This window comes from Corvus cornix, chromosome Z (genome assembly GCF_000738735.6).
Source record: "Corvus cornix cornix isolate S_Up_H32 chromosome Z, ASM73873v5, whole genome shotgun sequence".
Classification (NCBI taxonomy): Eukaryota; Metazoa; Chordata; class Aves; order Passeriformes; family Corvidae; genus Corvus; species Corvus cornix.
The window spans coordinates 31043558-31056889 of NC_046357.1; the positions used below are offsets into that span (position 1 = coordinate 31043558).

At 45.3% G+C, this 13332-nt stretch overlaps 1 protein-coding gene across 7 annotated transcripts in view; it reads right to left on the bottom strand.

Annotated features, from left to right (window-relative positions):
* Positions 1-13332, bottom strand: part of NRG1 (neuregulin 1) — a 431945-nt gene that overhangs the window by 267625 nt on the left and 150988 nt on the right. For 5 of the 7 annotated variants that reach the window (XM_039567699.1, XM_039567698.1, XM_039567697.1 and 2 more), the window contains exon 1: positions 7230-7521. The exons of the other annotated variants lie outside the window; for them this stretch is intronic. In XM_039567699.1, the coding sequence (XP_039423633.1) occupies positions 7230-7449 (220 nt within the window). In that variant the 5' untranslated portion in view covers positions 7450-7521. Of the gene's footprint in view, positions 1-7229; positions 7522-13332 lie in introns of those variants that run through there. 7 annotated transcript variants of the gene reach the window in all.

Here is a 13332-nt window from a genome sequence, read left to right on the forward strand (position 1 = left end):
CCATAGGACATGGCATGTGGTTGACTCAAGGGTGAAATGAAAGCTGTTAATGCAGGAGAAAGGCATTAAGCAAGGCTCAGCCTGAGTCCATGCCTGAATGCCAAGCCCAAACTCCCTGACCTGGATTCCCCCTGCTTACAGAGGTGGAAGGACCATCACCTCAGAAAACCTGAGGAAGAGATGCACAGAGAGACTGAGTAAAGGCTCCCAAGTGAACTGTCACAAAGCAGATTAATATCTCCCTCTTCCTCCCTGACCTGTGAAGCCTGTGGACTTGGTTGTCAGAGCTAGGAATCAAATGGCCCATAGTGAACAAACTACATAACACGGTCAATTTCTCCCCAAATCTAATGCTCCCACAGAAAATTACACAACCAGAAACGCAAAACCAGACACAAGCAGTATTCTGTGCATAAATGAAAAAATAGCAGTTACTCAAGACAGGAGGTTATGTTAAAGATCTCTATCGGTCCCTTATGAAATATCTTGTTTTACTTTTCCTTTATTGTTTTTTATTCTTCGTTAACAGATATAGAGCAGATGGGAGGGACAGGAAGAAGTGGAAAAAAGGAAGGAGAAGGATGGAGGGATAACAGAGAAGAAAGAAAGATGGAGAAAAGAAAGGAGGGAGAAAGAAAAGGATGGAAGAAGGAGGCAAAGGGATGCATAAAAGGACAGCAGGATGGATAGAAAGGAGGATGGGAAGAAAAAAGGGAAGGAGAAAAAGGACAAAGGATGGAAGAAGAGAGGGATAGAGGAAGTGTGGTAGGAAAGAAAGAAGTGAGAGAATGAATGAAAAGACAAGAAGAGCATCCCTGTGACCTCACACTAGACGATTTAATGCTCATATTGCATGAGATCAGAGCAGAGTGTTTCTCAGGGCCAAAGTCTCCCTCACAGCTTCTCTACCTGTTTACCGCACATGCACTGACCCTCAGCACAACACAACAGCCTTAACAACCCCTGCTTGAACCATCCTCTGATACTGGTGAAGCACCCACAACGCCAAAGGACTGAAGAACATCCTCACAGCGGATGCCTCCCCCACGGCTCAGCACGAGGGCCGCGGAGGGAAGGCGCGGGGGCTGCGGGTCCGTCCCGCTGCGGAGCTCCGCGGGCAGCAGCGCTCCCGCCGCACCCCCTCGCGGCCGCCGCGGGCACCGGCAGCAAAACCCGCACCCCTCCTCCGGCGCCGCTTCCCTTCCCCGCAGGTCACCAACGGCTCTTTCCCCCGTTCACTGTTAGTTCGATTGTTTTCTTTATTTTTAAAGCAGCACTTTCACAGCCGCCTCCGCACGCAAGCACAGCAATCCGTCTCTTCTCACGGCTGCGCTGCCCCTGCTGCGCCGCCGCAGCGCCGGCGCCGGCACCGTAACTCTTCCGATAAAAGCCTGCCGCTGTAGATTTTCTAGACCTGCAACAAGACCCCCTCCCCCGCCGAACCCAGGGCTCCGTGTACTTGAGGGAGCAACTGAGGGTTAACTCAAACACCTCAAGCACATTCGAGCAGCTCTTTGCACAACCAGAATGACTCATACAAAATACTGACACTTGGTTTGTTTTCTTGTATCATAACGGAACACGATAAACTATCAGTACTGTTAAAGGCACATTCACTCTTGTTACTTTTGGAATGTTAGCAAAACACTAATTTGGTAAGAATTCATAGCATTTCCAGATCCTGACACTCTGAGACAATTGTTCTTCACTGTTTTGCTTTTGGTTATAAGCACCTGCCTCAAAGGGCTATCAGATGCTTACACATAGACTGAAAGGGGGGAGGCAGGGGAGGAGAGATGCTTGGAAGAAAGTTTTCCACAGCTCTGCATTTAACTCGCCTTACTTTAAGGATGACCAATTGATACTTAAGAGCTTAAAGTAGCATGTGTTGTCAAGGATGCTCAGTAGCTTCTCTTGTGATTTTTGTGGCTAGACATTCACAAATCAAGCACCCAAAAAGTTTTTGTGAAAACTCAGTGGCTTTGATTCAAAAATGAGCTTCCCCAAATAGTGAGGGCTGAAGTATTCTGAAATATCAACTGCATAGGATCTTTTTTTCTTTTTTTACTTATGAGTGCTGTTTCAAACTGTTTCATTCAACCTTTTTCCCCCCTTCCTTTTCCAGTTACTGCCTTTCCAGAAATCTGAGAAGCCCACAATTACAAATAGACAAACTCAGATTTAAGAGTTCGCTCGCAAGCTTTGCCAGAAAATTGAAGTTTTAAAATCCATGCATAGCTTAGCAGGCTTTGGCATATCTACACAAAAGATAAAAATTTTGCTCAGCCATCCCCAGCCATCAATATTTGCACAAAGTTCAAAACAGTTTCTGGATTTATTTCACACGGGGAATGTCTTTCTATACACATGCAGTATTTACTGTACAACTGTACTGGTATGTTCTTACCATTCTGTTTGCATTCCCATGGCTGCAGTCAAGTAGTACTTGTAGTGTTAATTCAAAAAAGTTTGAATGGTGACTAATCTCATTTATTCAAAAAAACATGAACGCACTCGCATGCTTTTTAAAGGATTCACACTCAAAATTGCTCTGAAGATTGTGTGGAATGTTTGGAGAATCCAGGCATTGCACACAGGTAGAGAGGCTTTCCTCACAGAAAAATGTACAAGCATACCAGCAGCACATAAATATTTTGGACTGGAAACACTAAAAGAAGTTGTCACTCCTTCTAAGCAACAGTTTACCTCTAGAAGTGGACAGGTTTTGCCAGAAATCACAGCTTTCATTTCATCTCCCAAACTTGTCTTCCTGTTAAAACAGTGATCTGTCTTCTGATATCTCTTTATGAATATTGAATATCAACTTAAACTTAGCAAGCCTCAGACTGAGCTCTAATCCTCACAACCAGCCCTCACCTGCAACTTGGTCTTTAATACAATCAAAACCATTTCTTCCTCTGGCAACCAAGCCTGCTACCAGGATACAGTCAAAGGTTCTGCTCAGCCACACTAATCTCATCTGAACTTTGTGCTGTTTATTCTATCAAGCAGTCTCCAAACTCTGACATTTTATCTAATTCTAAATTAAACCCACCAGGAGATACTTATTTTCTATGTCAATGACCGCAGCCTCTCTACTCTGGGCTCTGTTAAGTGCAGATGTGTTCAGAACAACACTGCTGTCTGCAGTGAGGTCACTTCACTGGAATGATGATTGAGACCCATTTGATGCCCTTCCCTCTTCCTTCTCAGTGTTTTGGCACCAGATGCTTGTGAAGCCTTGCTCTTCTTACCACTAGAGAGTGGCTGACAAAACCCAAGGCCAGAGTTCGCAGCGCTGTCAAGTCTGCACACATCAAGGTGTTTTCTTTAGAAGTACTCCACATCTTCTCACACTTCGTCCTTTCAAGCCCAGCAACCTTGCCCTAGTCTTCTCTGCTAAGCAGAACCACCTGAAAACTCACATTCCCCGAGATGTCCGGAAACACTTGACAAAGAGGCTGGGCAGCTGATATGCTGATACCCCACATTACTGACAAACACACAGCTTCCACAGAGGGATTTTTCCAGGGCTGACTCTCACTGCACTAGCCCCATGTTATGCAGTCCAGCACTAAGGCTGGGCAGGCAGAAGGTTGGGCTGACACAGGTTCAAGGGCCTAAGCCCTTGTGCTCCTGCTCTAACAGCACCCTAAGTCAGGAGCAGTGCCTCTGTGAGGGGCAAGTCTGGAGACCTTGATTCCCAACCTCAGCTTTCCTGCATAGGCTTTCTCTGCCCAGGCTGGATGTATTTTCTGTGTGCTGGCAATGCCCTAGGAAGCCCCGCTGGCAGATTTGTTGAGCCTGTCTGCACACTCAGTTGGCATAGCAGTTCAGTGATAAAACTTGGAGAAAAGTCCGTTTATAATACTCTCTCTTCAGTTTTCCATCCCTTGTATTTATCATGGTCCAGAGTGCCCTGCTAAAGGAAGGTATAATCCCTCCAGGCTTGACACAAGCCAGACAACATCAGTTTATTCAAGACCACTTGTAGCGAGGGAGAGTAAATGTTCTAAATAATTTTAACGAAAAAGAAACCATAGCAACATAGACCTCCTCAAACGTTTTTAACGGAGCCCAGACTTCACCTGGGCAATGGAAAACATGAAGATTTTTTTGTGTTACCACTGTGCAGGTGAGCAGAGAAGGCCAAACCTCCTTCTTCTTTTTTTTCCAATAACTAACTTTGTTCTCCGATAGCAATTCTGGAGATTCTGGCTAAGTTGCGACAGAATATGAAACATTTTTTCATACCCTTTCTTCCCAACTGACAAAACTGAAAATTTACCCATGCTTCCAGACCCAGGATTGATGTGCGTATGATATACTTTGCCAGCCAAAAGCAAAGTAAGTTGCAAGAAGCTATGGTCAGAAAAAACTGCACTAAGCAAAAACCTGAACACCTCCTAAGGACTTCTGTGCTAGTGTCAGAGCTTAAAACTGAGGACAGTCTGCAAGCCACTCTTCTTCACAAGGAAGACCGTAAGTGGATGAAAACTCCTCATAGAAAAGAACACAACAGAGAAATTACAATTCTTGACATAATTCAACTAAAGAAAGGAGGTAACTAAAAGCAAAACTGCTGCAGAACCTCTCAGGCTGCACACCCTAAACACAGCAAATAACAACAGATATGGCTGCAAAACTGTATTAGCGAAAAGGAAAACTGTCGAAAGTCTCCCTTTCCCATCAAAGTCAGAAGGTCTTCATATTGTCCTCAGTAAGTACTGTTAATCAACATGAGTAGACTAGTAATTAATTCAAGCTCTAATATGCTTGAACAGAAAGAATAAAAGCCCATGGCATGAAATGCAAAATTGCTCTCTTGCTACATTTTGCATCAGTCTTTCTACTCTTTCTCTTCTAATTATCAGTTCTAGTTCTAAATGCCCCTCAAACCAGATAATACCCTTAAGTAACAGATTAGATAAAACCTATGTTACATTTCCAGTGTGACATTATCTGATTTTGAGTCAAATTTATAGTGATGCATTATGATGTATTTCATTTTCCCATTAGACAGACTACATGGATTAGCTACACATGTGAGCTATCCTGCCACATACACTCATCTTGGAAGGAATGGGATTTTTATTACATAAGATAGAAGAATGTTCAGTTCTTGCCCACACAGGAAACTTTTGACTAGTAATGTCAGGTATGGATGAAGGCGGTACTCTTTCATACCTATAAAAACATACTGGTGCTTTGCAGACCTGAGGTAAGCACTTGCCAGAAAACTGGATTATTTCTGGTTTAAACACTGGCATATTTTGGTTTAGTAGAGACTTAGCCTTCTGGAGTTTTAGCAAAGCCTTAGGAGCTGGCATGATCTGAATTCTGCCTTGATGAACCTCAACCTACATTTGCTACCCTTCAGATTTTCAGGTGAAACACTCACCACGGCAGACATAATCCAACCACCAGAAGTGAGAATCAACCAACACTTAGATACCCAAACTTTAGGTGCTATTTACCTGCATGGATTTTTCGGTTATTCTAGCTCACTTCTACAGAGAAAGAAGACCATCTTCCCAACAATCTCTGCCTAGTTTAGACGTTGACTTGGTTGGATTACTCAAAAAAATGCCCTCTGGTTCTCAGCTCCTTTCACTACTCCATCAGCAACCTGCTCCACTGGAAAAGGAAAACTGCACAACAGGACACAGAAAGCTCTCCTACATGAATGGGATGGGATGCTATAGAACTCTGAAGTGCACAGTGAGAAAATGGGCCTCCTTGGCAGATCTTTCCTATCACAAATTGTCCCACTTGTCACTGTCTTCCTGTTTTCTGCCAGCCACAAAAACAAACAAAAAAACCCCCAAACACTTCAGACAGCCCAGCTGTGGCCGATAAGTTTGCCAGAGGTTTTAATGTTTTAATGCCAGAGATGGTTAGTTTTAGCAGGAGATGCTCGCATAGAGTAACATCATTATAAAAATCCAGTGAAAGAGAAAAAGAAGATCAAAAGAAGTGTTAGTCTCTGTCTTGGCATAACAAGGGAAACCTCCCCTGCTGTACCTGAAACTTGTTTACAGCCACTGCTGAGCAGAAGCTGAGTGAGCTGTGTCTCCTAACACAGAGAGGGTGCATTGGGCAGTGCTAGTTTGTAAAGATTAGTAGCCCAAAGGGATATCTGCTGCTGCTGAATCACACACATCCTCCCTGAGGGCTGATGATTGAGGTCTAGAGCAGCACTGTGTTGGCCATGATGCACTAAGCAAAATTAATGTAGGTATATTTAGAAAGTTTTACCCTACTGGGCTTTATGTTAATTTGGCTGTTTGGAGAGGAACACAACACAAAGGGGGGAAAAAACCCCCCAACCAACCAAAAAACCCAAAACCAAACCACAAGCAATTGACTGCTTTTCTCATGCTTCTTTTAAAACAATTTCTCACAAGACCCCAAAGAATTCAAAGAAATTGGTGAACAGTAGCTGCAGCTACACATTGCTGCTGCAAAAAGCTAAGGGTATCCACAGACACTGCTAGGTTTTCTGATAAACTAGGTGGCATAACACAAGGGCTCTAGGAAAAGCATCATGCACTCATACGTGTTTGTACTGCACTAGGAGCCTTGATCCTGACTGGGGCATTTGGCTGACAGGGATAAGTAACTATGGCGAGTGGGGCAGCACGCTCAGCTCTGGCCCTTCCTTTGGGTCCTGCTTCTGGACACCTACGGAGGACAAGGGTATCACTGGCATGAATTCTTGTGCTTAATACTGAGGAGGCATAAGAGCAAAACACGTGCTGCTTAGTGAGCGAAATGTCCTCTCTGATCATCCCTGAGTAAATAGCTGCAAGTTTAGACAAAATACCCCATATGAAAGTTGGTCATCTGTTCAACTACGCTAAGGAAGGGAAAGGAAGGGACAGAAAATGTGTTTTGTAATAGGAGAGATAGTCTCACGCCCTCCAAAAAATGGAGGGGGGGGGGGGAAATATGAAGAAAGCAACAGCTGACCGAGAGCCTCTCAGGATTTCGGGGCCAGCGGGAGGGAAATAGGGCAGCAGACCGAACCACGGTCGGACAGCCGAGGAGCTCCCGGCAGCGCCGCCGCCTCCGCCGCTCCGGGAGCTCGCGAGCAGCCGCCGCGGGGCGCGGAGGTTCCGCCGGGCCGGGCAGGCGGCGGCGGGCGCCGGAGATGTGCCCGCTGCGTGCGGACCCGCGGCCGCGGAGGGTCCGAGCGGGGTGGCCCTCGCACCTGCCGATGGGCTTACCTGTGGTGGACCCGGGCGCCTCGCCCTCCTCCGGCGGAGCTGGCTTCTTGCCGGGCCCCTTGCCTTTCCTGCCCTTCCTGCCGTTGCCGGCTTTTTTCTTCTCGGCCATCCCGGCTCCGGCCGGCACCGCGCTCCCCGCTGCCGCCGCCATCCCCGCGGTCACCCCCTCTGCCGCCACCGCCGCCTCTGTCGGCTCCCGGAGCGCTCGAGGCTCCAGCATCGCTCTTGCCTGCCGCCTGGGACTTGCAGCCGCGAGTTCCTTGGAAGTTTTTGGAAACTCCTCTTCGGGCCTTTTTTTTTCCCCTTCACCCCCCTCCCTCCTTCTCCACCCCTTTTTTTTTTTTTTTTTTTTTTTTTTTTTTTTTTTTTTTTTTCCCCCGCTTTCCTTTCTTTACTACTACTAATAAACTCCAGCCCAAAACCACACCCCCTCGGCACACGCCTCACCAGCGCCCGCCCCGGGCACCCCTCTCTTGCTCTCGGGAGGAGCCTGCACGGCCCCAGGGTGCCGGGCGGCCCCGGCCCCTTGCCCCGGCCCCAGCCCCGGGGAGGGCGCAGGCACCGCGGCCCGGCGGGGCGGGGCGGGCAGGGGCCGGGCAGGGCAGGACGGGGCGGTGTTGCAGCCTGGAGCCGCCCCGCCGGCCGGCGCTGCCCGGGGCGCGCTGCGGGCGCGGGTGGCTCTGCGGGCGGGCAGCCTGCGGGCGGCCCGGCGCAGGGTCGGAGAAAGCCAGAGGCGGGTGCGGTATTCATCAGGGTGCTGACATGCTGCCACTTAGGCACCTGCTTAAGCTGAGGCTTCCGCCTAACCTGCGAGGTTACCGGCAGTGCCGCCTCCCCCGCGGTGGCGGGGGATGTTCAGGGGACGGAGGGTTTGCAAGACTGGCGTGCCCTCCCGCACCTGGTGACTTCCAAGGGGGTCCTGTCCCACACTGTCCTCACTGTGGGTCCGTTTCTACTTTGGTATCTCCTCAAGGGGCTGGTCCCAGAACCACCAGTTCTCACAACCAACTGCAGTCCGCAGACGAAACTGCCCCCAATACAGCTGTACCCAAGACAGCTGTGAAGTAACGGGTAGCAGTGCAAATGCACCAAACTGAACTCCACCATCAGCTGGAAACCTTCAGGAATCTGTATATAATTGCTCAGCTAACCTGAGCCATAGTCCCTGATGGTAGAAATAACTGTTACCTGTAGGACTCTCACTTACGCCATTGAGTGGAAAACACAATACTCAGAAGTTACAGAAGAGATCTATATAGACTACTTGAAGTCTCACGATGCAAGGTTTTTTCCTGGAAAAGTCATGAAATGTGGAAAAGCAGATGGAATCAGAATCTAAAACTAGGCTTGCTACTTCACAGTTCTTACTGATTTCTCCTTCTCTTGGGGGGACTTTTGCATGTCCTTTAGACATCAAAAAATGACCATCATGCACAAAAGAAGCTTTAAAATTGTTTTTCAGCATTCTTGGACTGAAGACATTAAAAAAATCTTCCCAAATCAGGCCTAAAAAAGACAAAACAGTGAAAAAGCAGCATATATTGAGTTCCTCATCTTCTTGGCTGAAATTTTTGGGCTCAGTTTTTTCAACATACTCTCCTGGAGCAAGAAGCTCTTGAAGAAGCAGTGGCAAGCCAGCATTTTGTTTTTTCAGCACTTGGACTTTGAAACAAACAGAAAAAAAGCCCATTGTTGGTCTAAGTCTTCTCTGTATGGTAAAAGAAGAACAGCGAACAACATGTACTGCAAAACATCAAGGCAAAAAAATTATACTTCCTAAGTGGCCTGGTGATACAACTTTAGTGAAAAATCAAATCAAGATGGGAAGGGGAGGAAGGGGAGAAGACACGGATACAATTCTTGACACAAAAAGTTACAGATGCATTTGAGCCACATTTTGAGTTTCTTGACAGACAGCGTTACGGCATCCTTTCTCAAATGTGCTGAACCGAAGTTGAGGGGATAAGCCCCAGGCAGGGCGGGGAGAAAAAGTAAGCCTCACGGAAGAACAGCTGGAGATGGGGAGATAGTGCTGGCGGCAGTAGCTCGGTTTTTCCTTAAGGGGTCACTACTTAGCAAGGAGGGAGCCTACTTCAGCAAAGCGTAAGGGATTCTGTTGGCTAACAAATTGTACTTTTAAATAGTCTCTATATAACCTGGTCTTCTGTACTCTGCACAATCTAACTACTCAAGCTTTATCTTCAGGCTGTGTTCAGTATTAAACCATCATTCCAGGGAGTTATCAGCACTGAGGCATCATGAGCAAGACACAGGGTGCACCCCCACAAAAGACCCTGCTTTTGAGGGTGAGATACTGTGGAAAGACCCCAGCAGCCCAAGAACACATTCAAAATGACAGCCTAAAAATGAAACTCCAGATGAATTCCTGCACCTTGTCTGTTAGAAGTGGGAAATTTCTCAGAAAAACATACCAGAAATCTGTTCCGGAAATAAGCCTATTATTCCGAGAAGAAAGATTATAATTCATTTTATACAATGTGTCATAGATCCACAGCTGAAGGGTGTGATTTACTTCCATATACACCAATGCCAAAGAAGGTGGTATTGCTTACGGCACGTAAGTCTGCCTCTCCTCTGCTGTTGCCATCTGTGAGATACTTCAGCAGAGTAGGTAGCAGCTGATTTAACACCATGTTAACCCAGCCATTTTACCCCCACATTTGCAGAACTGTGGTAAAGAGCTGGCTTGTCAGAGTTTGGTCAGAAAATGCCCAGTGTACAACAATCTTCTGAGCTGATACAGCACAGTCCAATCTACTGATCTTGACATACTTTTTATGTTCCGGCAGCAAAGGGCCACTTTGGACTTCTTTAACTAGAGAGATGGGATCATTTACATAATTTCAGTGGAGTAGGAACACTGAGTGAAGTAGCTCAGGCATGTTGCACAATCTTATAAAAATTGCACAGTTACTCACAGAACAGCAGTCAAACTTTCATGTACATCAGTTCATCATAGGACAGGTAAAAAGGAGTGCTGCCTACTTGTCACCAATACACAGGTAGAGACTGTGTATGTAGCTTTTACTCATTCATCTCTTTGCTATTTCCATGTCAGCTTCTTCAGTTCAAAAACTAAGCTCTGCCTATGCCCAGGCTCATCGTTGGTAGTCTGGCTCTTCTGGACCTCTGTACTTTATGAACTTAATTACATCATGTGAAGTGAACGCAGAGTGCTGCTAACTCTACCTTTTCACTTTGCCATCTCTGCAACATGTAATGCAAGCTAGAAGAGACAGATGAGTCAACAAAAATAAATAATAAATAAATAATAAAAAATAAATAAAATAAATAAACTAAAATAGTGCTCCAGAGTAACAAACAGTTGAATATAATTTCAACAACCTGGTTTTCTTTTGCTTCTAAGTTCATTTTTACAAATACACTTTAAAAGGGGCCTAATTACAAATACTTTGAAATTGCACTGCCTTACCAAGAGAGCAAAAAATGGTTTAAGACTATTTTTTTTCTGTACAGAAAATGTACTCATTTAACAAAATCAGTTCTTGAATTAATAGTTAAGTTCATGGTTTCACCCTGCTCTCTTTCTCCCCTTAAACTGGGGACTGCCATTTTCTTTTTATTCATTTTGTGCTCCTTAAAACCCATGAAGGCAAGTGGAAGACAATCTGCATAAACTTCAAAACTGCCTGTTGCCCTCCACCGGTAGCAAGAAAAGAGTAAGAAACATCATCCTAAGCAGAATGAATGGGAACTATGTATTAGAAATATAACTGTGAATGAGACACAGTCTTATCTTAAGTTTGACTTGAAATTTTGTCAGCAGCTAAGCACCAGATCTTTGACATCAACTCAGCTGAGTGAGGACAACAGTACCTTTTGTTCTACTGACATTTTGAAGATGCAAATCTTGATTACACAGAAGTATCCTAACAGTGGTTTAAAGGTCAAGGCAACATCTTTGGCAACAGCCGCAATTGTGACAGGTGATGACGTCCCATTAACGTCTCTTTTCAGGAAACGGCACATTTTGGAGTTGTTTGTACATGTATCTGTATATATGTTGCTATAAAACAAGACCTGGCCTCCAATTTGCCAACAATTTTAAAAGAATCAATTTGTGAAACTTCAGGAAACTTTCACAACAAGATAAATGGGTACTTTAACATTTAATTTTTCAGAACTTTTTACATCACCCAGTCACAACTATAAACATATAAAAATATATATAAATATATACGCATATACACACACACACACAATGCAAGACCATTAATGTGCAAGACATTGATGCTGTTTGGTGTGGGCTGAATGTCTCTACAGACTACTACACACATGAAAAACATCATTAGTTATAACCCAGGATATAGCCTCTGAAAATAACTAAGCAAAAAGGCATGGAATGTTAAAATCTATTAACAGGAATAATTTGGCTGCCCCTGTTTGAATCCAAACTACTCCAGCACTGGCAGTGAGGACTGCTCTGAAGATTGACAGCTCTCTCACTTCATTGATGTGACTACACTGACTCATGTTCAGTCCAGACATTTTGCTCTCATGGAAGTGAATCCAAACTAATTTTTTAAATGTGTATTAAAATTTCATTCAATTTCTGTGTGGATATTCTAATTCAAGACTAAAAAAATATGAAATTAGGTTCAGATCAATTCACTTGATAAGGTAAAGAAGTCTAATCACATTAAAAGCAACTTTGATTAAAAATGCTGAAACAGAAATTTAATGTGGTTTAACAATTTCACATTAAATGCATAGCTGTTTTGAACCCAGACTCATTTTTGTCTCTGTGGACAGGAGTTTAGTGGCCAAGCATGATAATCCCCATTGTCCTGGTGCACTCATGAGGGACCAACAGGTCTTCCAAATTAGACTGGCACACTCTGTGCATAAATCCATGGTTAGTTTGTACCCCATCACAATCAGCACCCTTATCTCTGTGGAGACACATCTCAGAATGGATGTTGGTCCCAGCCCCTTCCAAGCCTGCACTCTCATGATCAGCAATCTCAAACTGTGCTCTGCCAAGTGGGTTTGGTAATGCTGTTTCTGTCTCTGGGCCATCACGTCACACAGTTATGCCTTGTGTGGTCTTAGCACGATGTGGACAGTAGAGTTCTGGCTTCTGTCATTCCCTGCAAGCCCTGTCTGCTGCAACCACTGGCCTGTACTGCAGTAAGCTGACTGAGTGAGCACTGGCACCAGCCTGCATCCCTGCCATATTGCGGGAGCAAAATTTATGCTCCTGGCAGGGTGCAATTTACCAAGGTGTGTTATTATCCCAGTGTCCTTGATGAAATCAGCTGGCTAGTCTGAGGGGTCTCCAAGGGCTCCACTTTGTGCTGCCTGTGCTCCACAGGCTCTGTGAAGAAAACTTCCTTTTGGAATCAATCAGTCCAGCACAGGCACTCTGGAGCATGTTCTGCCCACACTGCCATCCAAGGTGTTTACAGCCTTCTCCATGAGATTATCTCAGTGGTATGCAATCTCCAAGATACCTCATCTTCAAAACACCCCTGTGGCTGTGTGGCAAAGCTGCTAGCTTCTTTCCTTACAGATGGAGAACAGGTCTTAAAGGGTATTTAGACCAAGCAGCTCTCAGCCTTGGAGCTCCAAACTCATCATAATTTGATCATCAACACAATATCCTGAGTCAGACACACAGGCTTCACGTTCATCACCTAAGGAGCGTTCAGTGTCTGATGGTGGGAATCACAGCTGCCATGTCTGCTAAGCAAGAAACAAACAAAGTGTTAACAATAAAACAAGATTTCTCACTGAAGCTTTAGAGGCTTTCAACTCCATGCGGCAAGGAGGTGCCTTCACAGCCCCAAAGTGAAACAAAAACACCAGAGAAAGAGAAGATACTATTTGAAAAGGATTGTAACGGGACTGCCTCCCTCCTGCCTGTGCTTACAGACCAGTGGTGAAAAATGTCCTCTCCCCAAAAATAAGAAACCTGAGCTCAGTTTCTTCATGTCCCTGAAAATATGCAAGTGCACACCTCTCATCTCTCAGGAGACAGTCAGGCTCTTAGGCAGCTTTGCCAGAAATTCTGGACCGGTGAAATACTTTGGAGACCAGGAGCTGGAATTGAAACCACCCT